At 41.6% G+C, this 25,608-nt stretch overlaps 1 protein-coding gene and 1 long non-coding RNA gene across 2 annotated transcripts; one reads left to right on the top strand and one right to left on the bottom strand.

The window, feature by feature from the left end:
- Positions 1 to 1,914: 1,914 nt before the first annotated feature.
- Positions 1,915 to 24,380, bottom strand: LOC310697465 (nicotinamide riboside kinase 2-like). Its single transcript, XM_083484151.1, has 8 exons — positions 24,244 to 24,380; positions 18,943 to 19,033; positions 14,570 to 14,618; positions 14,171 to 14,342; positions 6,423 to 6,494; positions 5,112 to 5,218; positions 2,387 to 2,472; positions 1,915 to 2,281 (listed from the first exon to the last, which is right to left on the bottom strand). Exons 1-7 carry the CDS (start codon positions 24,267 to 24,269, stop codon positions 2,387 to 2,389), a joined length of 603 nt encoding a protein of 200 aa, XP_083340277.1. The 5' UTR covers positions 24,270 to 24,380; the 3' UTR covers positions 1,915 to 2,281.
- Positions 14,891 to 24,390, top strand: LOC310697596. The gene is made up of 3 exons (XR_014521078.1): positions 14,891 to 17,365; positions 17,461 to 19,158; positions 23,149 to 24,390. It is a non-coding gene; the product is annotated as an uncharacterized lncRNA (long non-coding RNA).
- Positions 24,391 to 25,608: the final 1,218 nt, after the last annotated feature.

Genomic DNA, 25,608 nt, shown 5'->3' with positions numbered 1-25,608 from the left:
GCACATGGCTGAGATTTTCCGCGACATTTCCAAGCCCTCTTCCAAATGTGTGAGCATATAAAAGGTCAGTCAGAACCACGGGGGGGGGAGGTGTATCAGATTCCCTGGAGCTCATTCCTTGCTGAGGGCCGTGACTCAGCCCCCCGTGCCACCGCCTTAAGAACACGCGATTGTCTTGCTATTTGCTACTCATTCCACCAAGGGGGGAAACCCCCAGCACCAGTGTGTACCATCAATCAGGAGAGCATACACTCCAATATTTCTGAAAATAGGGACATCCTACATCTAAGGGATACGGGTGGAGCTGTGGGTTAAACCACAGAAGCCTAGGACTTGCCGATCAGAAGTTTGGCGGTTCGAATCCCCACGATGGGGTGAGCTCCCGTTGCTCGGTCCCTGCTCCTGCCAACCTAGCAGTTCGAAAGCACGTCAAAGTGCAAGTAGATAAATAGGTACCACTCTGGCGGGAAGGTAAACGGCGTTTCCATGCGCTGCTCTGGTTCGCCAGAAGCGGCTTAGTCCTGCTGGCCACATGACCCGGAAGCTGTACGCCGGCTCCCTCGGCCAATAAAGCAAGATGAGCGCCGCAACCCCAGAGACGGCCATGACTGGACCTAATGGTTAGGGGTCCCTTTACTTACTCTATAATAATATTTTTTATTATTTATACCTCCCCATCTGATTGGATTGCCCCAGCCACTCCAGGTGGCTTCCAATATATATAAAAATATAATAAAACTATACAAAGCTGCCTTCACATCTCTTCTAAAGGTTGTATAGTTACTTATCTTCTTGGCTCGGGGAGGTTGCATGAACGTCATACCCTCCAACGCTCCTCTAACGAAAACAGGGACATCCTACCATACCCTCCAACGTTTCTCCGATGACAATAGAGACGTCCCAAGGGAAAGTGGGATCAAATTAAAAACTGGGACGGCTTCTGTAAATCCAGGGCTGTCCCTGGAAAATAGGGACACTCGGAGGGTCCGGAAGGGAACACAAGAAGTGTGCGTGGAGGCACAGAAAATGAGAAGGCAATTTAAACACATCTCATGGGGGGCCCGCAACCACTGTAAGTAGATGAAAACGCTAGCAGGATCACAGTAACACTTGTAATGTAGCAAATATTATGGACAAAATGGAGAGATATAAAACATGGACTATGAAATAATATGCAGTTGAAAAGGATGGCAATAGAACACATGGAAGGGAAGGTGAGAAGTCCAGAGATTTGGAAAAATCTCTAAATATGGATATGTATTTTGTATTGTCTTGTTACAATTCTATATGTATGGAAGTGAGAGCTGGACCATAAAGAAGGCTGATCGCCGAAGAATTGATGCTTTTGAATTCTGGTGCTGGAGGAGACTCTTGAGAGTCCCATGGACTGCAAGAAGATCAAACCTCTCCGTTCTTAAGGAAATCAGCCCTGAATGCTCACTGGAAGGACAGATCGTGAAGCTGAGGCTCCAATACTTTGGCCACCTCATGAGAAGAGAAGACTCCCTGGAAAAGACCCTGATGGAGGGCACAAGGAGAAGGGGACGACAGAGGACAAGATGGCTGGACAGTGTTCTCGAAGCTACGAACATGAGTTTGACCAAAGTGCGGGAGGCAGTGGAAGACAGGAGAGCCTGGCGTGCTCTGGTCCAGGGGGTCACGAAGAGTCGGACATGACTAAACGACTAAACAACAAAATTCTATATATTATTTGTAAAGCCAAATAAAAATTATTTTTCAAAAAAAGGAACAAAGGTTGGTTGCTTTGCTCAGGTTTGTCTACACTGCGGCTCTCTAAGATTTTAGGCAATTGTTGTCCCTAGTCCTTCTAGAGATGACGAAGGTTGAATCTGCTAGCCTTCTGTGAATTTTTGTCCTGCCCTGATGACGTTCAGTAAAGCAAAACGAGAGACCAAACGTTCAAATGTTTCTTTATTGAGTATGCCGTGTGTTCTTGCACAAGCAGTTAAACTGAAGCTTATTACTGACACAAAGCTACAGACGTAAAACCAGTGGTATTTTACAGACTTCCATTATAAAAATGTGTTTTTAAAACATACACGTTTAAGCCAATGGAATATAAAATAATAAGTAAATAAAAAACAACAACTGCCCGTGGTTGAGTTGTAAATGAACTACCTTATTTTTTCAATTATATACATAAAGTTATTTTCCAAAGGGCAGTGCCAAGGAAGGCATGTTCACTTCACATGTTTCAGTAAATATCCAAAATAGTATTTACATCAGATTTGTACATAGATCTTTCAACTTCCCACAGATCCTGAAAAGCAAACATAAGGCAATTAATACCCAAAGTATTATGAGGAAGATACAAAGGGCAAGGTAGAAAATAACCTCCTCCCCTTTCATCCAGGAGCATATTCACCTATGAGTGATTCAAAAGCTTGTTCTGTATTTCTTTAAAGACTTCCATGTAAAGATCGTCTCTGGACTTCAGCCCATCCAGATAAACTGAAAAGAAGAACAGGCAGTTGTGAATTTCACATGCGGGGATGCCAGTAAATAAATCAACATGACAGTTTTGCATGGATGCGGGTGGCGCTGTGGGTTAAACCCCAGAGCCGAGGACTTGCCGATCAGAAGGTTGGCGGTTCGAATCCCCGTGACGGGGTGAGCTCCTGTTGCTCAGTCCCTGCTCCTGCCAACCTAGCAGTTTGAACGCACGTCAAAGTGCAAGTAGATAAATAGGTACCGCTCTGGCGGGAAGGCAAACGGCGTTTCCGTGCGCTGCTCTGGTTCACCAGAGGCGGCTTAGTCCTGCTGGCCACATGACCCAGAAGCTGTACGCCGGCTCCCTCGGCCAATAAAGCGAGATGAGCGCCACAACCCCAGAGTTGGCCACGACTGGACCTAATGGTCAGGGGTCCCTTTACCTTTACCTTAAGAGATCTAACCCGCTAGAGTCAGGCTCACAAAATGTATAATGCTGCAATCTTGCCAAGCAAGTGAGTATGATCCATTGAATCCAGTGAGTCTTACTTGCTTATTCATGTGGCCAAAATAAAGGGGAGCTGAACACACCACTGCCCTGCTGGCTCAGTGGACTTTTGGCAGCAAGCAGGCGGTAATTTGAGTGAGGAGGTAGACTCAATGCGGGAGAAGGATCCCCGCAGATCTGGAGCCAGCACAAGTGCTCATAAAAGGGCGGCTCAACGGTGCAGTATTGTGGGAAATGATATTTACTTATTCAAAGTACTATGTGGTTGGTTCTTAGGGCTAACACCCTCACAAGGTGACAAAGGAGACAGAGGTGATTTTATTATCTATAATCAAACTTTAAAAATAAATTAATTAAGGCCGAGGGCCTTCTGGCGGTTCCCTCGCTACGAGAAGCCAAGTTACAGGGAACCAGGCAGAGGGCCTTCTCGGTAGTGGCACCCGCCCTGTGGAACGCCCTCCCGCCAGATGTCAAAGAGAAAAATAGCTACCAAACTTTTAGATGACATCTGAAGGCAGCCCTGTTTAGAGAAGCTTTTAATGTTTAATAGGTTATTGTATTTTAGTGTTCTGTTGGAAGCCGCCCAGAGTGGCTGGGGAAACCCAGCCAGATGGGCGGGGTATAAATAATAAATTATTATTATTTATTATTATAATATTAGCAAGCATACAAACTAAGCAACCCTGAAATTATTGGCTCGGAGAATCTGATTGTTTAACTATTTTTAACAATATTACTGGTGCGTTCAAAATGCCTTTGGGAAGAAGGGGAGAATATAAATTGAAGAGACGATTGAGCATAAAGAAAACAATTTCATCAGCTAGCTCAGAAGTGGGAAACCTCTAGCCCTCCGGATGGGCTGTACACACTTCTGCCTAGAAAACAGTTCTTCACTGTAATGGGTATGGGGTTGCTCGTGCGTAAGTTACCGCCACTCCTGGCTTTGTTCCCTTGTAAACCTTTCTGTCTGGACAGCCCTTCATTTCGTGGCTGCCTCAGTCGCTAGCAGAATCCGTCAGTGGGCGTTTCTTGAACCTCTTCCAACATAAAAGTTGTTTGACACCCAGTCTCCTCCTCCTCTCACTGCGCGGGAGTCTTCTGCGCAGGGAAGGCGTGGGTAGCGGAGGACCTGGGCTCTCCCCGCTTGTGTCCGGCGAAGAGTCCTGGAGCCCTCTCGCCGAATCCCCCATCTGCCCCCCTTTATCCCTGGTGTTGCGCTGATTTCCTTCCCCATCTGCTGAGCTACCTCTCTCCCTGCTGGGTCCTTCTCCAGCATCATTCGGGAGCCTTCCCTCCGCCTCTAGCTCCAATGTCAGTTCCCTGACATTCACCTACCCTGCATTTTCTAGGCATGGATCCGAGTGGTTTTGCTTTTGCCCAGCCACTCCCCCCCCCCCAGAAAGCACTCTCTTCCATGCTAAATCAGAACAAAAAGCAATCCATGGGAAAACCGGCTGCCTTTTGTTCCAATTCAGCACTAAAGCACGGCTTTTCCCAGGGGAAAGTGGAGGTGTGGATAAGCCCCATGTTGGACTACAACTCCCATTAAGACTTGACCGTTGGCCATTTCTGGGGTTGGTGGGATGTTTAGGAACAACGGGAGGGCCAAACATTCCCCACCCAGGGCTTTCCAAACTGCAGCATATTTAGTGCGTCGGCCGCAGCGTGTAGGTATGTTGCGTGAACGCCCCCTGTGCTCCTCCCAAGGCTGGAAAGGGGTTTGACCTCTGGTTTGCTAGTAAAACTGAATCACCGTGTTTTTCGCTCTATAAGACGCACCAGACCACAAGACGCACCTAGTTTTTGGAGGAGGAAAACAAGGGAAAAAATATTCTGAATCTCAGAAGCCAGAACAGCAAGAGGGATCGCTGCGCAGCGAAAGCAGCAATCCCTCTTGCTGTTCTGGCTTCTGGGATAGCTGCACAGCCTGCATTCGCTCCATAAGACGCACACACATTTCCCCTTACTTTTTAGGAGGGAAAAAGTGAGTCTTATAGAGCAAAAAATACGGTACTTTGTCGCGAAACAATGCATGTCTTAAAAATGGTGCCACCAATGTGAGAGGATTGGAAAGCCCTGCTCTAAGCACACCACATTTTTTAAAAAATTATCACACGCGAACACTTGCACAACACTCCAAGTTGTCTCTTACCAACATCCACTTCGTTCGCCTCCATTTCCTTCCTGTGCTTAAGATACATGGGCCATACGTGGCCATCGAAGAGACCAGGTGGGTCTGGTACTGTGTATTTACGTGTACTGCAAAGAGAAAAGGAATTTGTTAATCTATACCAGGGGTAGGCAACCTAAGGCCCAGGGGCCAGATGCGGCCCAATCGCCTTCTCAATCCGGCCCGCGGACGGTCCGGGAATCAGTGTGTTTTTACATGAGTAGAATGTGTCATTTTATTTAAAATGCATCTCTGGATTATTTGTGGGGCATAGGAATTCGTTCATTCCCCCCAAAATATATAGTCCGGCCCCCCACATGGTCTGAGGGACGATGGACCGGCTCACAGATGGAGCCTTGAAGAGTCAGACACAACTAATGGACTAAACAACAACTGAATTCCCACATCGGGTTTGCACAGCAGTGTCGGTAAGCACTTCTGTGCCATCAGCAACTACTAGGGTTAGATGGTTTCTCTCAATTTCTCATCCCCCCCCCCCCAGTCTTCAGTTCTGCTTATCACAAGAATTTGGATTTTTTTTTTAAGCCCTTGTGAAAACTCACCAGCATTTTAGTGTTGATTTCTTCTAATCTACGTATTTTTGTATGCAGTTATGTCTAACCTGAGGGATGTGGGTGGCGCTGTGGGTTAAACCACAGAGCCTGGGGCTTGCCTATCAGAAGGCTGGCGGTTCGAATCCCCACAACGGGGTGAGCTCCCATTGCTCAGTCCCTGCTCCTGCAAACCTAGCAGTTTGAAAGCACGTCAGAGTGCAAGTAGATAAATAGGTACCACTCTGGCGGGAAGGTAAACGACGTTTCCGTGCACTGCTCTGGTTCCCCAGAAGCGGCTTCGTCATGCTGGCCACATGACCCAGAAGGTGTACACCGGCTCCCTCAGCCAATAAAGCGAGATGAGCGCCACAACCCCAGAGTCGTCCGCGACTGGACCTAACGGTCAGGGGTCCCTTTACCTTTACCTTTACGTCTAACCTATACAATTTTGCAAGATGATTTCCCTTAATGTAATGTGGGTTTTTGTGTGTATTATTTGCCCTTCCACATGCATTTTTGTATACAGTACAAAAATCTGGAGAACTGAACTGCAAATTCAGAGAAGTGTGACTTTTGAATCACAGAATCAGAGTTGGAAGGGGCCATGAGGGAATCTTTTAGCCTGACATGGACCTCATAAGTTTTCCAATTCTGCAACTTGCAATTATGTCATAGGAATGAGGTGAATACCACATGAAATTTCAGCGTCACAATATTAAAGTCGAAGAGCCATTCTTACCTCCTCCTCCACTTGCATTCACTGTATGGGACTGCTAGATAATAGCGTTTGTCGAACAAGTCAATCAGTGGCCTGCAGGTGAGAAAAATTAAGGTTCAAAATTACTTGAGAAATGGTCTTTCCTAAACCACATGGTTGCACAAAGTCATACTGTTGTTTGTGATGAATAATAATACTGTGGGTAGGGCGGGGGTTGTTGTTTTCATTGGTTATTATGTTGTGTATTTTTGCGTTTTCATATTGTAAACCACCCTGCGATCTTCGGATGGTGGTGTTGAAATTTAATAAATAATAAAATCATTAAAATCACCACCAACGATTTCTAGGGTCTCTCGCAACAGGGACCCAGAGTGGCTGGGAAAACCCAGCCAGATGGGCAGGGTATAAATAATAAATTATTATTATTATTATTATTATTATTATTATTATTATTATTATTGACTGGCAGAGACAATCAAGTGTTATACAGAGAACAGGTGATATGTTGGCAGATGAAGCTCTTATTCAAAGCCCAGCACCAGGGGTCAATAGGACAGGCGCAATAAAATGCATACTTTAAAGTGGACGCGGGTGGCGCTGTGGTGTAAACCACAGAGTCTAGGGTTTGCTGATCAGAACGTCGGTGGTTCGAATCCCCGCAACGGGGTGAGCTCCCGTTGCTCGGTCCCAGCTCCTGCCCACCTAGCAGTTCAAAAGCACGCCAGTGCAAGTAGATAAATAGGTACTGCTCCAGCGGGAAGGTAAACGGCATTTCCATGCGCTGCTTTGGTTTCGCCAGAAGCAGCTTAGTCATGCTGGCCACATGACCCAGAAAAACTGTCTGAGGACAAAAGCCGGCTCCCTTGGCCTGTAAAGCGAGATGAGCGCCGCAACCTCAGAGTCGTCCGCGACTGGACTTAACTGTCAGGGGTCATTTACCTTTACCTTTTTTTTACAACAAAAAAAGCAAAAAAAGCAAAGGTGGGGCTACCTTTGAAGGTAGCCCGGAAACTGCAATTAATCGAGAATGCGGCAGCTAGACTGGGGACTGGGAGTGGCCGCCGGGACCACATAACACCGGTCCTGAGAGATCTGCATTGGCTCCCAGTACGTTTCCGAGCCCAATTCAAAGTGTTGGTGCTGACCTTTAAAGCCCTAAACGGCCACGGTCCTGTATACCTGAAGGAGCGTCTCCACCCCCATCGTTCTGCCCGGACACTGAGATCCAGCGCCGAGGGCCTTCTGGCGGTTCCCTCATTGCGAGAAGTGAGGTTACAGGGAACCAGACAGAGGGCCTTCTCGGTAGTGGCGCCCACCCTGTGGAACACCCTCCCTTCAGATGTGAAGGAAATAGAGACTTCCGGAGGCGGCGCGCTCAGCAATGGCGGTCCTCTTCAGCTGCTGAAGAGGGGCTCCGCGGAAAAGGGTCGTGCGCTGCGGCACAGCGACGACCCATCCAGATAAACCACGGGTAGAGTGAGCTCGTGGCCGTGGGGTTCGGCGGGCACCAGAAGCGACCTCGGATACGCAGAAGAGACCCCGTAAGGGGTATCGGAACGTGGAGGGGGTAGCGGTGCTGTGAATCCATCGCTCTTTCCGCGGAAGCGAAGCCGCGCGGCTGCTGCTGACTAGCGCTGACCTTTCTTCCTTCAACAATTGGATCGAAACAACTTACTCGTGAGTAAGAAATTTAAAGCTTTAAATCAGAACTAAATTGGTGAAATTCGGCTGAAAGCGGGAGACGTTAAAAAGGAAGTCAGTCTTCCGGCTCTGCCTAAAGTATCAAGCAAAGACTTTTCTAAAACGGAAGCATTGAAAGGAGTTCAAAAGAAATTGGAATTTACTTGGCAAACTTGATTTAGACTGCTCTGACTTTAAAAGAAGTTATAACAGCTTCGTATCTGGACTAAAACTGTAGTATCTCCTCTTCCCTCTCTGTGGATTACAAAGTTTCGAAACCCGGCTCCCGACCTGCCTGGATATAAGTTGTATCGGACTGCGGTAACTGTATACAAATTACAAAACTAGATCGGGCTATTTTGTATCTGGAAAAGAAAAGGGAACTGTTGCATGCACCTTTGCTAAGAACTATTTTTCTCTGCAGTTAAAATTGAATGCAAGATCCCCCTGTTTTGGATGCTATTTGATCCTTATTTTTTCTCTTTCTCCTCCTTTGTGGGAATTTAATGGCGGAATCTTTCTATTCCTCTCCTCCAAGTTTGCTTTTGGGAGCTCCCTCTACTGGATTATAGAACTAACAGTCTTAGAACTGCCGATTTCCCTTGCTCTTTGTTTTTTTTCTGGATGTTTATTCTCTCAGGACTGTTTCCCATGGGATTTACAGTTTGACCTTGAATCCGGGACAGCTGTGGAATGAGTGGCGCATCAAAAACAAGGGCTGGAAGGAAAGCAAAACATTCCGAACTTGTGCAAACAACTCTGCCTGGACAGTTACGCAGATCGTCTGTCCCAATTGTGACAGGTCTGCAAGAAGGACAATCTACACAACCATCTTTTGGGGAGATGGCTGCTGGAGGGATAGATCCTGTCTCTAAAGAAATATTGGATCAACTGGCAGCATTGAATAAGAAAGCTGACGAACAGGCAGCTAGACTTGATGAACAATCTGTTAAATTTGACCAGGTGACAGCTTCCATTAATAAATTGACAGACCAGGTTACTAAAAACACACAGGCAATAAGTGGTATTGAAAAAGTCACAACAGAAAACCGGAAATTAGTTGAAGAAGTTAATACTAAAGCAGAGGAAAATAAAAAGAGGATAGAGGAATTAAGAGGGGAGGTGAGGCCACTCAGTAGACAGGTAACGGAACAGCAAGCATACCTGTCCCTGGCAGAATTGAAAAATAGGGAAAATAATCTCAGATTGAGAAATATCCCAGAATCTGAGAAGGAGGACTTGATTGGCTTTTTGACAACAGAAATCTCCAAATTTTGGGGATTGACAGAAGAAAAGGACTTTAAAATAGTCACCGCTTTCAGACTAGGAAGAGTGGTTAAGAAGGATAAATCAAGAGATTGCTTGATCATTCTGAGATCTAAGCAAGAAAAAGACAACATACTCGGCCTACATTTCAAAAACCCATTGGTGATTCAGGGGAAGACGGCAGAAATCTTCAGAGATATACCAAAACAGCTTCTGGATTTAAGAATTACATATAAGGATTTAGCAAGCCTACTGAGAAACAACAAAATCCCTTATAGGTGGGAATTCCCTCAAGGACTATCTTTTACCCTGAAAGAGAGGAAGATAAGAATCAGAACAGCAGAGGAGCAAGAAAAGTTTCTAAACGACCACGGGGAGGATCTTCGGAAAGGAGTAGCAGGACCCTGGCCACCTCCTTCGTTTGGCTTCAATCCGGTTCCACCTCCAGGTGAAGAAGATAAAAAAGAGCCCCCTGCTGACAAATAAATTGACCCAGGATGTCTCTGCAGCTTCTTAGTTGGAATATTAATGGTGCAAATTCTCCTGAAAGGAGGAAGAAGATTTTTCATATATTAAGAAAAGAACAATTGGATGTCATCTGCCTTCAAGAAACACATGTGACCAGGCTCCACAGGAGAGTACTAATTAACAAGAGATTAGGCCAAGAGTTTATTTCATCAGACAAGGTGAAAAAAAGAGGAGTAGTGATCTATGCAAAGGAGAGCCTGTCACCAAAATTGGTTTTTAAAGATGAACAAGGAAGAATTTTGGCGATCGAAATACAATCACAAGGAGAAAAATTTCTGATAGTTGGAATATATGCACCAAATGATGGGAAGTCGGAATTTTTCAAGAGGCTGCATGAGACAATGCTGGACTATATTGACTATACAAATATCATTTTGATGGGAGACATGAACGGGGTAGTCTCTACCCATATGGATAAGTCACAGAACCAAAATTTGAACAAGGATGGCAGACTGCCAAAGACTTTTTTTGAACTCACAGACAACATGGACTTGATAGACATCTGGAGAACAAAGAACCCTCTAGGCATGGAGGGAACCTTCTTTTCTGAGGCCCACCTATCATGGACAAGAATAGACCAAATTTGGATATCAAGAGGACTGGCACCCAAGACAAAAAAAGCTGAGATCTGCCCTAAAACCTGCTCCGACCATAATGCTTTAAAAATGGACTTGAGACTTACACCAGCTGGATCCTTCAGATGGAGAATGAATGACCATCTGCTCAGAGATCAGGAGATTGTGAAGAAGGCCCAAAAAACGTTGAAGGACTATTTTGAAATAAACTTGAACACCTCAGTGGAAAAGAAAATAGTCTGGGACGCGAGCAAAGCTGTCATGAGAGGGTTTCTGATACAACAGAACACTATTAAGAAGAAACTCTGGAATGGTAAAAAGGACAAGATTTTGGATAAAATAAGAGATGGAGAAAAAAGACTGAGACTAAATCCAAAATCAAAAGAAGTCTTAAGAGAAATAAAATTTTACCAAGTACAATATACAAAATTGATAAATCAAGAAATTGAATGGAAAATTAAACAGATGAAGCAAAGATCATTTGAATCGGCAAATAAATGTGGGAAGCTGCTGGCATGGCAGCTGAAGAAGAGGCAAAAATTGAACTTTGTTACCAATCTGGAGGTTGAAGGAGAATGTATTCAGAAACCAGAAGAAATCAGAAAGTGTTTCCAGAGATATTTTAAAAAGCTATATACTCAAGGACCACAAGCAGAGATGGAAATAAATAACTTTTTAAAGAGCTATGGCCTGCAAAAGTTAACACAAGACACACGAACAGCCCTGAACTGTAGAATAACACAACAGGAAATTGAAAGAGCCATTCAGAACATGCAGATAGGCAAATCCCCAGGCCCAGACGGGCTTACCTCCAAATACTATAAGACATTGATGGATTATTTGATACAGCCATTAATGGAGGTCTGCAACCAGATTTTGGAAGGGAAGGGGGCACCAGAATCGTGGAAAGAAGCATTCATCACCCTGATACCAAAATTGGAATCTGAAAAGACCCAACTTAAAAATTATCGTCCCATCTCACTCCTAAACGTGGATTATAAAATTTTTGCTGACATTTTAGCAAATAGACTGAAAAAAGTTTTGAATGAAGTAATTCATAAGGACCAAGCAGGCTTTCTCCCTGGTAGGCATTTGTCTGACAACACCAGGAACATCATAGATGTTTTGGAGTTACTACAGACAAATATGAATACGAAAGCAGTTTTGATCTTTATAGATGCGGAGAAGGCCTTTGATAATATATCTTGGAAATTTATGAAGAAAAACCTGGAAGGGATGGGAGTGGGAGGGGCGTTCCAAAACGGTATTGAAGCAATCTATTCAGAACAGAAGGCCAAATTGATAGTAAACAGCGTGGTGACAGAGGAGTTTAAAATTGAAAAAGGGACACGACAGGGGTGTCCCTTATCACCCTTGTTATTTATCTCTGTCCTGGAGGTGTTGCTGAACTTGATTAGGAGGGATCAGCTGGTGGAAGGAATACAGGTCGGAGAAAAGCAATACAAACTTAAGGCTTTTGCAGACGATTTGGTTTTGACATTACAGGAGCCAGAAACCAGTACAAAAAGAGCTCTAGAATTAATTTCTGAGTTTGGTCGGGTGGCGGGATTTAAGTTGAACAAACAAAAAACTAAGGTTTTAGCAAAAAATCTGACATCGTCAGAAATAGATGGGTTTCAGAAGGAAACAGAATTAAATGTGGTTACAAAAGTGAAATACCTGGGGGTTAACTTGACTGGGAGAAATCTGAATTTATTTAAGGATAATTATGAAAAATGCTGGTCAGAAATTAAAAAGGATTTGGAAGTTTGGTCAAGATTGAAACTTACCTTGTCAGGAAGAATTGCTGCAGTTAAAATGAATGTTTTGCCAAGAATGCTGTTTTTGTTTCAAACCCTTCAGATTGTGGACAGGGTGGAATGTTTTGGAAAGTGGCAGAGAGACATTACGAAGTTTGTCTGGCAGGGCAAAAAGCCCCGAATAAAATTTAAGATTTTAACAGATGCAAAAGAAAGAGGGGGGTTTGCCCTGCCGGATTTAAGACTGTATTATGAAGCTGCGTCTCTCTGCTGGATGAAAGACTGGTTCCTGTTAGAAAACACTGATGTCCTAGATCTGGAAGGGTTTAGTAATGCTTTTGGGTGGCACGCATACCTTTGGTATGACAAGGCAAAGTCTCATAAACTGTTTAAAAACCATATTGTCAGGAAAGCTCTACTCATTGTCTGGACTAAATACAAGGACTTATTTGAAAGTAAGACCCCGAGGTGGTTATCACCGGTTGAGGCTAAGGCTATAAAACTACGTAACATGGAGAGTGGCTGGTTGAAATATTGCGAGATAATTGAAAGAGATGGTGAGAACTGGAGGTTGCAGAGTTTTGAAAAATTGAAAGGAAAGGTGCGAGACTGGTTTCACTATGCCCAAATCTTAGAGACTTTTAAAAAAGATAAAAGAATTGGTTTCCAGGTGGAAAAATCAAAATTAGAAACAGAATTACTTGAACCTAAGACGAAAGTGCTTTCAAGAATGTATAATCTGCTGCTTAAGTGGAATACCCAAGATGAGATTGTCAAATCAGCAATGATAAAATGGGCACAGGACATAGGGTACAACATTATGTCTGAAGACTGGGAAAGGTTGTGGACCACCAGTATGAAATTTACGGCATGTAGTGCCTTAAAGGAAAACATTATGAAAATGGTATACAGGTGGTACATGACCCCAGTCAAACTTGCAAAGATATATCATCTGTCTGACAATAAATGTTGGAAATGTAAGGAGGTTGAAGGAACTTTCTTTCACCTCTGGTGGACATGCCCGAGGGTGAAGGCTTTTTGGGAAATGATTTATAACGAATTGAAAAAGGTGTTGAAATACACCTTTCACAAGAAACCAGAGGCCTTCCTCCTGGGCATTGTGGGCCAGAGAGTGCCAAAGAAAGATAGAACTTTCTTTTTATATGCAACCACAGCAGCAAGAATCCTTATAGCTAAATACTGGAAGGCACAGGAGTTACCCACGCTGGAAGAATGGCATTCGCAGCTGATTGACTACATGGAACTGGCTGAAATGACGGGCAGAATTCGAGATCTGGGAGAAGAGGCAGTGGAAGAGGACTGGAAAAAATTTAAGGACTATTTACAAAAACATTATAAGTTATATGAATGTTGACAATTTGCTAAGTACTTTGGAAAAATATGCCTCAGTATTGAAATTGGTAAATGAGAGAATTTAAGTTTAAGACTTAGAAATGTATAAATTATGGATAATATAACTAAATGAAAACACAAAAACAACTGAAATAAGGTATTAATTTGCTGTTTATTTTATTGTAAAGAAAGCAGGGGATGGGGGATGTGGGGAAGTCTGGTTGATTATGAAAATTGATTTGGAAAAGTGAATCTTTTTTCTCTCTTTTTTTTTCTTCTTTCTTATTTCTTTTTATAATTCTTTTCCTTTTCTGTAAAAACTGCTTTTGTAGTGTTAATGATGTTGTATTTTTACCCTGGAAAAAAGCAAATAAAAAAACTATTATAAAAAAAAAAACAGATGTGAAGGAAATAAGCAGTTATCCTATCTTTAAAAGACATTTGAAGGTAGCCCTGTTTAGGGAAGTTTTTAGTATTTAATGCTGTACTGTTTTTAACATTTGATTGGGAGCCGCCCAGAGTGGCTGGGAGACTCAGCCAGATGGGCGGGGTATAAATGAATTATTATTATTATTATTATTATTATTATTATTATTATTATTATTACCTGTAGTTGTAAAGGAGGAAACCTTCAACAATCAGTATATGGGTATCATCAGAACTGGGCTGCTTTGATTCACAGGAAACACTCACGCCATGGGATCGCGCAAACTTCACGGGATTCTCAATCCATGCCTGAACAGTGCTCACCATCGCATCCATATCCAACGAAGCCAAAACTAGGTGGGAAATATATATATATATGCACACAGACACGCAGAAAAGTCAGTAAGGAAATAAAGACGAAAAACTCGAGTGTGAAAGTGTGTAAATTAAAGGTGTATTTATAGAATGGTGCAGATTTTACTGTTAAGTCTTTATTTAATAATATTATAGTGATAAAAATAAAATATATATACTTAGGAAAATATACATTACTGCATCCTACAGCGAACACCGCTCTTACCATCCCATTGTTTAAATCCGTCTTCCCCGACTTGTATTTGATCTTGTGGCTGAAATATAGTGACCAATAAAACATTGCTGCAAACGCAGGGTGATCAGTTTTATCTACGATCCGATCACAACCTGGACACTACTGCAAAATACACACATACACACACACAACGGAGGCAAAGGGCTGACTTAGCAAAAACAGCTGTGCAGCAGAACAAACGACAGTACCAACACAACCCCCAGCCCCGCCGATCCACCCTAGTCCCAAGCTAGTTGCTCTCCATTTTTTGCTATATTTTCTCCATTTGCTTCGCCTACATGAGGACATCTGGTAAGTAAGAAAGCCAATAGATAAGGGCTGATTATGGCTGGAGGTGCAGTGCCCCATTTTGCCCTGATTCAGGGGTGGAGAACCTCGGACCCTCCAGATGTTTAGCAACCCCAAACAACCACAGACAGCATGGCCAAGAGTCAAGGCTGGTGGGGGTTGTAGCCTAAGAACAGGCATCCCCAACCTTCGGCCCTCCAGATGTTTGGGACTACAATTCCCATCATCCCTGACCACTGGTCCTGTTAGCTAGGGATCATGGGAGTTGTAGGCCAAAACATCTGGAGGGTCGCAGATTGGGGGTGCCTGCTTAAGAACATCTAAGGAGGTCAAATGTTCCCCACTCCTGCCGTATTGCACCGGCCACACAGACATGTGCAGTGACTTGTGCACACAAGCATGTTTCCGTGTCCTATATGCACCAGGTAAGGAACACACATGTGATCTCCAGACCCGGCACAGATATGAAACTGCTTGTTCTCGCATATCTGAACTGGGATTCTGGGGGGGGGAACTTGGGGATAAATAATCAGGTGGTGCATGTGGTGTAGAGAGGAAATGGAGTGGGAAAGATGGGGGGAGACTTTCTAAACTCTGTAGCAAATTAATTTTGCCAGGTTAAGCTACATTTTTGAAATAAAGCAATACCCCCGAAGAAGTACACAGGTGAAAATTGTATTTTTTAACAGCTGAATAGTGTGTGTGTGTGTGTGTGTGTGTGTGTGTGTGTGTGTAACTGCAATTCAAGTTCTACAAAATTAAAGGAATGCTGAAAGGGAATTTCTAAGGAGCAGTAATAATTTTGGTTAAAGGAAATGACAACAAACATTATGTACTGAAGTTCTCACCCTGGGCCAGCAGGGGGATACTGTAGATAGTTATGCAAATGAAGGATCGAAAGTGACGTTCAGTGATTGGATAGTTTTAGGAAATTGTTACAGTTACGTTGTACTGGAGCTCTCTTATATAAGCAGGCTGACTGAACCCTTCAGCTCAGTTCTGTTCTGGCCTCTGAATAAACAAGAGCTGTTTGAAGAATCGCTGTGTCGTCTGATATGTTCACCCCCAACTTAACAACACAAATGATTTGGGCTTAATGTAACTTGCTTAGAGTAGGCATACACAAGAACATATATCCGTGTTCCTAGCTCAGTGCAGTCTCCAGGATTTCAGGCAGGGATATGCCACAAATCAAATCTGGGACCTTTTGCTGTACCAATGAGTTATGGCTTTCCCAAAAGGGAAAAAAATAAGGCTAAGGAGGGCATAAAGTACATTTCTCTGGTGGTGGAAGGGGGACCACCCCAAAAAGTATATTTCTTTTAATTAGCTACAATGGCTAATTTGGGGTGGGGTGTTAAACTAATTTTCTGCGGAGGGGAGAACTGTCCTCTGGGGTCACTTAAAGTTCCAATGCTGGCCTGCTCTTCAGAATCAAATATTTTGCGACGCAAGATGAAATCTTGCACAATATACAAGAGAACAGCTGCAACAGAAAATCATTTCTGCTGTTTTTTAAATCAAAGCATATGCCTGTTTGTCCGTATACATGTGTAGATACCCGGAGGGTACTCGGTTTATATAGCTGGCAGGTAAAAAACCGGAGGCAGTCCTTTTAGGTATAATCACAAACGATATTCCTGACAATCAGAGGAAAGTATTCCTTTATGCAACGGCAGCTGCCAGGATGCTTATAGCAAAAAATTGGAAACGGAGAAAAATTCCACCAATGAAAGAATGGCAAATTAAATTTTGTGAATATATAAATCTGGCAAGAATCACAGCATTCGTAAGGGGACAATCGGACCACAAATTATTAAAAGAATGTGGATGTGCTAAAGAGTATATGAAGAAACACTGTTCTGGAGTAAGCATATCGGTATGTAATGAACGATGTTTTGCATGGTTAAAGAAAAAGAAAAATGGTGTAAAAAAGTATAAAGATAGACGTAATCTACATTAGACACAACAATTTAGTAAGAGTAAAAATTTTGAGGTCTTAGAACAAAGGAAGGAAGTCAATATGTATGTAATATATGTACCGTATTTTTCGCTCTATAAGACGCACCAGAGCACAAGACGCACATAGTTTTTGGAGGAGGAAAACAAGAAAAAAAAATATTCTGAATCTCTGAAGCCAGAACAGCAAGAGGGATCGCTGCGCAGTGAAAGCAGCAATCCCTCTTGCTGTTCTGGCTTCTGGGATAGCTGCGCAGCCTGCATTCGCTCCATAAGACGCACACACATTTCCCCTTACTTTTTAGGAGGGGAAAAGTGAGTCTAATAGAGCAAAAAAAAAATGGTATGGAATGACTAGATTAGACTGAAGATATGGTTTTATTTGTAGATGTGTGCTTTTTCTTTTCTTTTTTGTGTTCTGTTTTTCTTTCTTGTTTGTATAGTATTATTTTGGATTCAATGTTTGTAATTTTTGTTATAATTGTGCATTGAAAATTTTATCTATATATATATCTGTGTGTGTGTATAGGTTTCGGCGTTTGGGCAAACCTGGGGTGCGTGTGTGGTCCCCTCAGTGAGAAGATCGGTTATCCCTGCATTGCAGGGGATTGGAGAAGATGGTGACTCTTGTAGGTGACCCTAAAATTCTGCGATTCTGTCGCTGGTATTTTCCCTGAACCCATCCCTACCCATCCCTGGCTCATCGCTATCAATCATATGGAATATCTGGGTGCATTCTACGGTTCACACCCCAGCCCAATTCACACATTATGGCAGGGAGGCCCAATCTGCCCGTTTGGCCCCACGTGGCCCGAGTGCGAATCCATGCCCCCAAGAACACAACTTTGCGACACGAGGAGTTTCTAGAAAGACAACTTCAGGCTATACAAGAATCGCGGGAACTGCAGTTTACTCCTTGCAGATCTACATTTCTACCCTTCAGGTTCCAGCATTCTCAACAATCTTCAGTGACTAAGATTATTTGGGGTGGGGGGACACACCTTATGTACTTTCAATGTATAGCAACAGTCCTAGACAGTTTAAAAAATGGAAAAAACCACTGTTGGTAGCATATCCCACGGACCAGCCCATCGCCAGGTAACACATTTGAACCACTACAATATATTCACAATAGAAAGATTAAAACGAATGGAATACAGTCGTTGGATCCCGGACGCCCTGGGACTCAGACGTTTTGGTTCCCAAACGCCGCAAACCCGGAAGTGATTGTCCCAGTTTGCGAACGCTCTTTCGGAACCCGAACCGACGGGGCTTCCGATTGGCTGCAGGAGCTTCCTGCAGCCAATCGGAAGCCGCGGTTTGGTTTCCGAATATTTCGGAAGTCGAAAGGACTTCCGGAAGGGATTCTGCTCAACTTCCAAGGTGCGACTGTAGTTTCAAAGGGTATGGGAGAAGTTTAAACTGCGTTATCCCAAAAACAAGGGTGCAGTCGCTATCCCAGGTTATCTAACCTGGAGTAAACACAGTATAAATGGCTATGATCCTAACCTATTTGAGGAAGAAGCCCCCTTGGATTCAGAAGCACTTGCTTCTGAGTAGACCCAGTTACGAACTGCGCTGCATGCAGTCACCTCCATACCTTGCAGTTAAGGGGACGGTTCCCTTGCAAAGAATCGTGGGAACTGTAGTTTCCGTCTCCCAGTTATCCTTGCCTGTCACAAGCTAGTTCCCAGTTTTCTTTATGGGGGGGGGAGCTATGCGCTTTAAATGCATGGTGTGGGTGTGCATATATCGTATTTTCCCGTGTGTATTTTTTTGAGCCCCAAATTAAGAAATAATTAATTGCAACATTCCGTGTATAAGACGACCCCCAAGTTTAAACTTTGGCGGGAAATAATACACGGGAAAATACGGTATATACAAGCCCTAAAGTTGTGGCCCGGACCAAAAATAATGAGCATCTATGCTTTTAAGGTTTTAATGCCCTCCCCGGACAAATTGGGTTTTTTTTTTTCTAACGACAGAGCAATGCTTACCAGTTTTAGTTGTTGCACTATGCATTAAATCACATCAAATATGTCTTTGTTTGTTTGAAAAAAAATCAAGATTAAACCAAAGGGGGGGGTGATGCTTACCTTGAAGAAGTCATCTTGATGGACAACGCAACAGTTTGGGAGCGCTTGGGTAAGTCGTTTGGTCAAAGTGGTTTTGCCACCATTGGTCACCCTAGATTAAGAAAACATGAAGCAGAATTGGGGTGGGGATAATATGAGAATGGTTAACGCAGGAAGGATGCCTGCGCTTTAAATGCATAGTGTGGATAATAATAATATTATTAATATTATTGCAAAGTATTGGAAGACACAAGATCTACCCACTCTGGAAGAATGGCAGATGAAGGTGATGGAATTGGCGGAAATGACTGGCAGAATCCGAGACCAGGGAGAAGAGTCGGTGGAAGAAGATTGGAAGAAATTTAAAGACTATTTACAGAAATACTGCAAAATTAATGAATGTTAGAATGATGTCAGAATGAAGTTAAGTGGTTTTAGCAGCAATGTTACAAAGGAGTATGTAAAAATGGATTGTTAACAGGTGAGAATCTAAAGTTATAATATATTAAGATAAAGGACTAAGATAAAAACAAAGAGGGAAAGGATTTGCTGAATTAACTAACTGAACTGGAATACAAAAAAGGGAGGTGTGAGGAGGTCAGGGAAATAAGTAAATGAAAGACAAGATATGGAAAAATTGATTTGTTTCTAATTGTTTTTACTTTTCTGTATTTTGTATTTTGTATTTTCTTTTTTCCCCTTTTCTTATTTTTGTAACCCTTTCTGAAACTTTAATAAATATCATTTTAAAAAAGATAATAATAATAATAATAATAATAATAATAATAATAATAATAATTTTTATTTATACCCCGCCCTCCCCAGCCAAGGCTGGGCTCAGGGCGGATAACAAGCAATAATAAAAACAAGTTGAATGCAAACAACTTAAAAACAAAATTAAAATACAAAATTAAAATATTGAAACATGTGCATATATCGTATTTTTCCGTGTATAAGACGCCCCCATGCATAAGATGACCCCTATTTTTTGATCCCAAAATTCAGAAATAATTAATTGCAAGGTTCCGACAGAGCAATGCTTACCGGTTTTAGGTTGTTGCCCTACGCATTCAATCACATCAAATACATGTTTGTTTGTTTGAAAAAACAACATTAAACTTCCATTCCATTTAAAAAGACAAGGTTCTAATGTAAAAATTTGGCTGCGTCTAGAATGACCTCGTGAATGGAAAAGGGGAAACATACATATATTCATATCTATGTATTAAGATGAAAATAATACTGAAATACAGATAAAATGTGAAATGTGAAAGGGAGTGTTGTGAGAGGGATGGAAGTCTAATATTGCTATTATTTTGTAAATTAGTGTTTATTGTACTGAAATATTATACTTTTCTTTATTCTTTTGCTGCCTACTTTTCTTTGCAATTTTCCTTCTTTTTCTTCTTTATCCCCCCACCCCTTTATATTATTCTTTATGTATGGTTTGGTATTGATGTATTTACTTTGTAATTAAATTTATTTATTTATTTTAAAAAGAGCTATTTTTTACACAAATTAACCTCTCAATGGAACATAGAAATTCTTTTTTTTAATACAGTATATAAAAACATTTACTCAGGAGTAAACCCCACTGCACTGAGCAAGGTTTACTCCCATGTAAAACAATACATACAGAAGAAGTACCAACATTGAAATATTAGCAATATATATATATATATTTTAAATGATTGAATTAGCAAAAATGACGGCAACAATTAGAATGCAATCTAATCAAAATCTCAAACAGGAATGGAAATGTCTAGAAGCATACATGACCAAAAGATGCTCCAACAAGAATTTATTGATATGCATAGACTGATTTCACAAAATTAAGCTAAGCTAAGCAGATATACAAGATTGAATGTTTAATCAGTAAGATACAAAATTACAAATCTGTCATAAAGTTACAAAATGATAAGAAGGAAGTCATGCACTGGTGGAGGGCTAGAAATAAGAAATGGATAAATGTTGGCACATAATGAAATGTGAAAATGTGAATTTTCAAATATATGAATCAATATGTAAAGATTTCATATATGTATTGCAACATTAATAATAAATAAATCAAGTGCAAAAAAAAGTACCAAAAAAGGAACAGAGGAAATTCTTTATTTATTTATTTTTAAAGACATTTACTCAGGAGTAAGCCCCACTGCCCTGAGCGTGGTTTACTCCCATGTAAAACAATACAGTATTATTATTATTATTTTTCCCGCCTCTTTTTTGCAGTCTTTTCCAAACATGGTAAAAGGGGGGCGGAGCCTCAAGAAATGGCGTGTTCGAAGCTCGTCCCCCTATTGGCTGGCGCGGCTCCCGCCACAATTAACGGACTTCGGTTCAGGGCGGGCGCGCGCGCGGGACGGAGGTTATAAAAGCTTCCCCGCCTCGTCGGTTAATTAATATGGCGGGCGGCTGGGCGGGAGAAGGCGGGAAGAAGCAGAGATGTCTATATAGCTGCTTCAAAGAGAGCGGAATGATTTCTAGCTCCCCCCCCTTCATTTATTTTCTTTTTCATTGTTCACTAAACACTGTATAGATTAATACGGATTAGTAAATAAAATAGAAGAAAATAAATATGTATATTTTTATTTAAAAAAATAACCACCTGTCAGCTGCCTCAGTACATAGCTGTCAACGTTTTTCCCTTTTTTAAGGGAAATTCCCTTATTCCCAATAGGATTCCTCTCAAGAAAAGGGAAAAGTTGACAGCTATGCCTCTGTATATTCTCTTATACCCAGTGATATTTATACTGGGAGTCCTGTATTCACGTTGAAATTAAAGGATATAAACAGGCTTAGTGGGAGAAAATTACATTTTTTTAAAATATGAGGTAGAAAAAGATTTTTCTCCCATCAAGGATGTCCACTGGACATTTATGGCACATACTAATAATGTTATTTCTATCTTGCCTTTTCCCTGATGGGACTCAAGGCGGCTTACAGATTTATTTATTTTTTAAAAGCAAAAAGTGTCTAAAAACATGGGAAAATAACATAACAAATAACACTCTGCACAGATAGAATTAAAACGGTATATTCGTGTTTAAAATGCACCCATGGTTATGATAAAAATCTAATTGAAATTAGATTTTTTTTCAAACAAACAACCTAATGAGGAAACTTAATGAGAAACCTAATGTGAGAGATTAGAAAGAAAATATTCTACAGGGCTGGAGGGGGGAAAAGCAATTTTGATTTTGTGCCCATTTTTCCCGGCGTTATGAACTCTCAATATTCCTGATTGTAAACTGCTTGGGGCAGAGACCTCTCTGCTTTTTGCCTATATAACTGCAAGAGGCTACAGCTCCCTATCCATTTACTCCGGAGTAAGCCGCTAGTGACCAGATATTCTGCTTTTTTTTTGGCTCCCCTCCCCTCGAGATGGTTCCCATCCTAGCCGGCTCCCATAATAATAACAAGAATTTATTATTATAATAAATTATAATAACTTCAGATCTGGCTGTGGGTTTGCTACCCTCCCTAAAAAACAACAACCCTTTTGTAAGATCCTGGAGGCAAGCGACTCATGGCTGCTCTTTATTTTATTTTTTGCCCACCCGCCCTCCTAAAATTAATGCTGTGAATTAAAAGGAAGCTCCCGGTGAACTCAAAATGAAGTAATACCATGCTATAAAATATCTAGCATGTTATTGGGTTGCTGTTTTTATTTTGATTATATATATTGTAGTTTTTATGTTGATCTTACCTGTGAACCAGCCAGAGACCTCTCTGTATATTTATTATTATTATTATTATTATTATTATTATTATTATTATTATTATTATTATATATTGTGGTTTTTATGTTGATCTTTTCCGTGAACTGCCCTGAGACCGCCGGGTATAGGGCGGTATATTATTATTATTATTATTATTATTATTATTATTATTATTATATATTGTGGGTTTTATGTTGATCTTTTCCGTGAACTGCCCTGAGACCGCCGGGTACAGGGCGGTATATTATTATTATTATTATTATTATTATTATTATTATTATTATTATTATTATTATTTAATAGGCATTGCACAGTAATAATGGGTTTAAGAAAGCTCAACCTATAGTTGGGCAAAGGGGGTCTTGCAGGCTCTGAAAGCATTTTTGGCTTGGCTTTGAAACAGAAGGAAATGGCTGTGTATTTTTTTAAAAAAAGCACCCCCCCCCCCGCAATAATCCACATTTTGGCATTTAATGTGGAATTGGTGCACCTTCCTGCCTGCAAGTTCGTCCTCCCCCTCCCCATTAGTATCTCAAAATGCGGGTTGCGATTCCTGCATTGTCCGTAGCTGTCAACTTTTGCCTTTTCTTGCGAGGAATCCTATTCGGAATAAGGGAATAAAAAGGGGGAAACGTTGGCAGCTATGGCATTGTAGCGGGTCAGACTGGATGACCCTCAGGGTCCCTTCCAAATCTGCAATTCTGGGATTCTTAAGATTTGCCAGAGTGTTGGGGATTTGAAAGCGGGTCATCCTACATCCCATAGGCTTCAGCTACCTCAAAGCTCGTGTTGGCCGAAAGCACCCCAATTAATACAAAGCGGTGCTTCTCAATCATGCGCCGTAATAAGGTTATTACGGGCAGCATATATCATTACTATTCTTGCTCTGAAAGGTTTTCTAAACGCTGTTAAGGAAAGTATTAGGGTTGCAGGCACTGCCTATTAATGGAGGTGGTGGTGGTGGGAATTAATATCTCAGTGTCTCGGCCAGGCTGCAGATCTATCCAAAATACTCACGCGAAAGCAGATTTAGGGAAGGACATGGACAGATGTCTCCCCGCAATTTCATTCCGCGCATTGCAACAGGAATTCTTTCCATAGTTTTCTTCCTTTTCCTGCAGGTTACACCAGGCGCCTTCTCTCTCCCTCTATTACATTATTACATCTCCCATTATTCAAAGCGATGCTTTGGGGTTTTATGAAATAGCAGAATAAAAGTTAAAGTGATGCCTTTTAATTGGCTATTCAAGATTCTCTCTTTTAGGCTTCCAAATCCCATTTTTATAGGCCATGGTTAGTTGACTCCTCATCTCATTATTTCATACATAAACGCTGAGAAAGAGCGGGTAATGCTTTTGAAAACATCACTACATCTGTCCAAACTACATTTTAAAATAATAACAGTAATAATAATAATAATAATAATAATAATAATAATAATAATAATAATTACAGAGCTTGGAGGTTTTAATGGGCTTTTTGAGCCTAACTTCTGTTTACAAACTTGGCTTTTGTCCAAGGCGTAAAGCACATTGGCGCATTTCGAATCCCAGAGCATGCAAAAGTACAAAACGCAACGAGGGATGCAGGAACAACCTACCCTCCAATTCCTATGATATACTTCATCTTCTTCCTTTTTGTTTTTTTCCTTCTTCTTGAGGCGGGAATGTAGAAAACGAACGGAGGAGAAGCACTGGAGGCCTCCTGCCCTAAATCCTGTGCTCTGCTCTGCTCAGCTATTTCATTCAGGAAAACAAGGCGTGTGTGCCTGTAATTTATACAGCACTGCAGCAATGGCCTCTCCCCCTTTCCTCCCCCTTCCCCTTCCCCTCCCCAGCCCATGCGGCTGGTGGAAAAGCACAGATATCTCTCCAGAGCACAAGGGGCGCACAGTTCAGCCAATGCGCAGAAGTCATGCGCACTCGCCTTGCACCTGTTAGGCACTTTTCACATCTCCTCGCTCACTTCTCACTTTGCTTTGTTATAAATAGCTGCTGGTGGCTGCATTTCCTTTGCCTAAAATTAGTAACGGGAACAGAGAAATGTCACCTATACTTCCCCGCTTTTATTTTATCCTTTCAGGGTTCTATGGCAAAATTCCCCCCTTGCGTTTCCTAGAAGTACAGCAGTGTTTTCCCTCCCTAATTTTGGTTCCTCTTGTTTCATTTTTCTCGGTTAAATGTTCATTTGGGGTTAGTAGTTACTTTGATTCGGGTATAACTACAAACTGTTTATTGTTGCTGTTGTTACTGCTTTTCGCTGATTTATTGGTTTATATGTTGCTTGTATAGGATATCTTGTTTCTTTAATGTTTGACGCTTTGTTGCGTTTTATATGTTGTAAGCCACCCAGAGTGGCTAGGGAAACCCAGCCAGATGGGCAGGATATAAATTAAAAAATATTATTATTATTACTCCTCCTAAATACTTGGAACAGGCTTGCTTATTAATTAATTAATTATCTAATCCATGTAGGCCTTTAATCATAGGGCTTATTTATTTAAATCTTCTTTTTAATAATATTTTTATTAGGTTTTCAACAACAAAAAACACTCAACAACAAATATAATACCAACCACAAACAAAGAAAGTTGTACACAAAATCAATGTCAAATCCATAGAATGGGGTTCTCTGAACCCCGTGACTTCCCTCCTCACCCCACCCCTGGTTCCTTAAATTTTCTTTTTAACTGCATATCATTTCTGCTCCAAATTATTATTTTTTGCCTCAGATTTCCTTTACTACAGTATTTCTAAAATTGCAAGTGATTTTTTAAATCCTGCCAGTGTATTAACCTGTTTACAATACTTTTGCAAATACATAATCAAGATTTCCCATTCTTTTTAAAATTTCTTGTCATCTTGATTTCTATGCTTTCCAGTTAATTTCACCATTTCAGCATAGTCCCTTAACTTGGTTTATTTATACAGCGGTACCTCGGTTTACGAACTTAATCTGTTCCGGA

The sequence above is a fragment of the Podarcis liolepis genome, assembly GCF_965112155.1.
Source record: "Podarcis liolepis genome assembly, chromosome: 18".
NCBI lineage: Eukaryota > Metazoa > Chordata > Lepidosauria > Squamata > Lacertidae > Podarcis > Podarcis liolepis.
This window is presented reverse-complemented; position numbering and strand designations above follow the sequence as displayed.

Excerpts from the sequence above, each read along its gene's own strand:
- LOC310697465 (XM_083484151.1), bottom strand. The coding sequence starts at position 24,269 with ATGAAGTATATCATAGGAATTGGAGG. Across the intron at positions 14,343-14,569 it reads CGGATTTAAACAATGGGATG|TTTTGGCTTCGTTGGATATG; the intron begins GTAAGAGCGGTG and ends TTTCCCACCTAG. Across the intron at positions 6,495-14,170 it reads TTCCTCCTTTACAACTACAG|GCCACTGATTGACTTGTTCG; the intron begins GTAATAATAATA and ends TCTCACCTGCAG.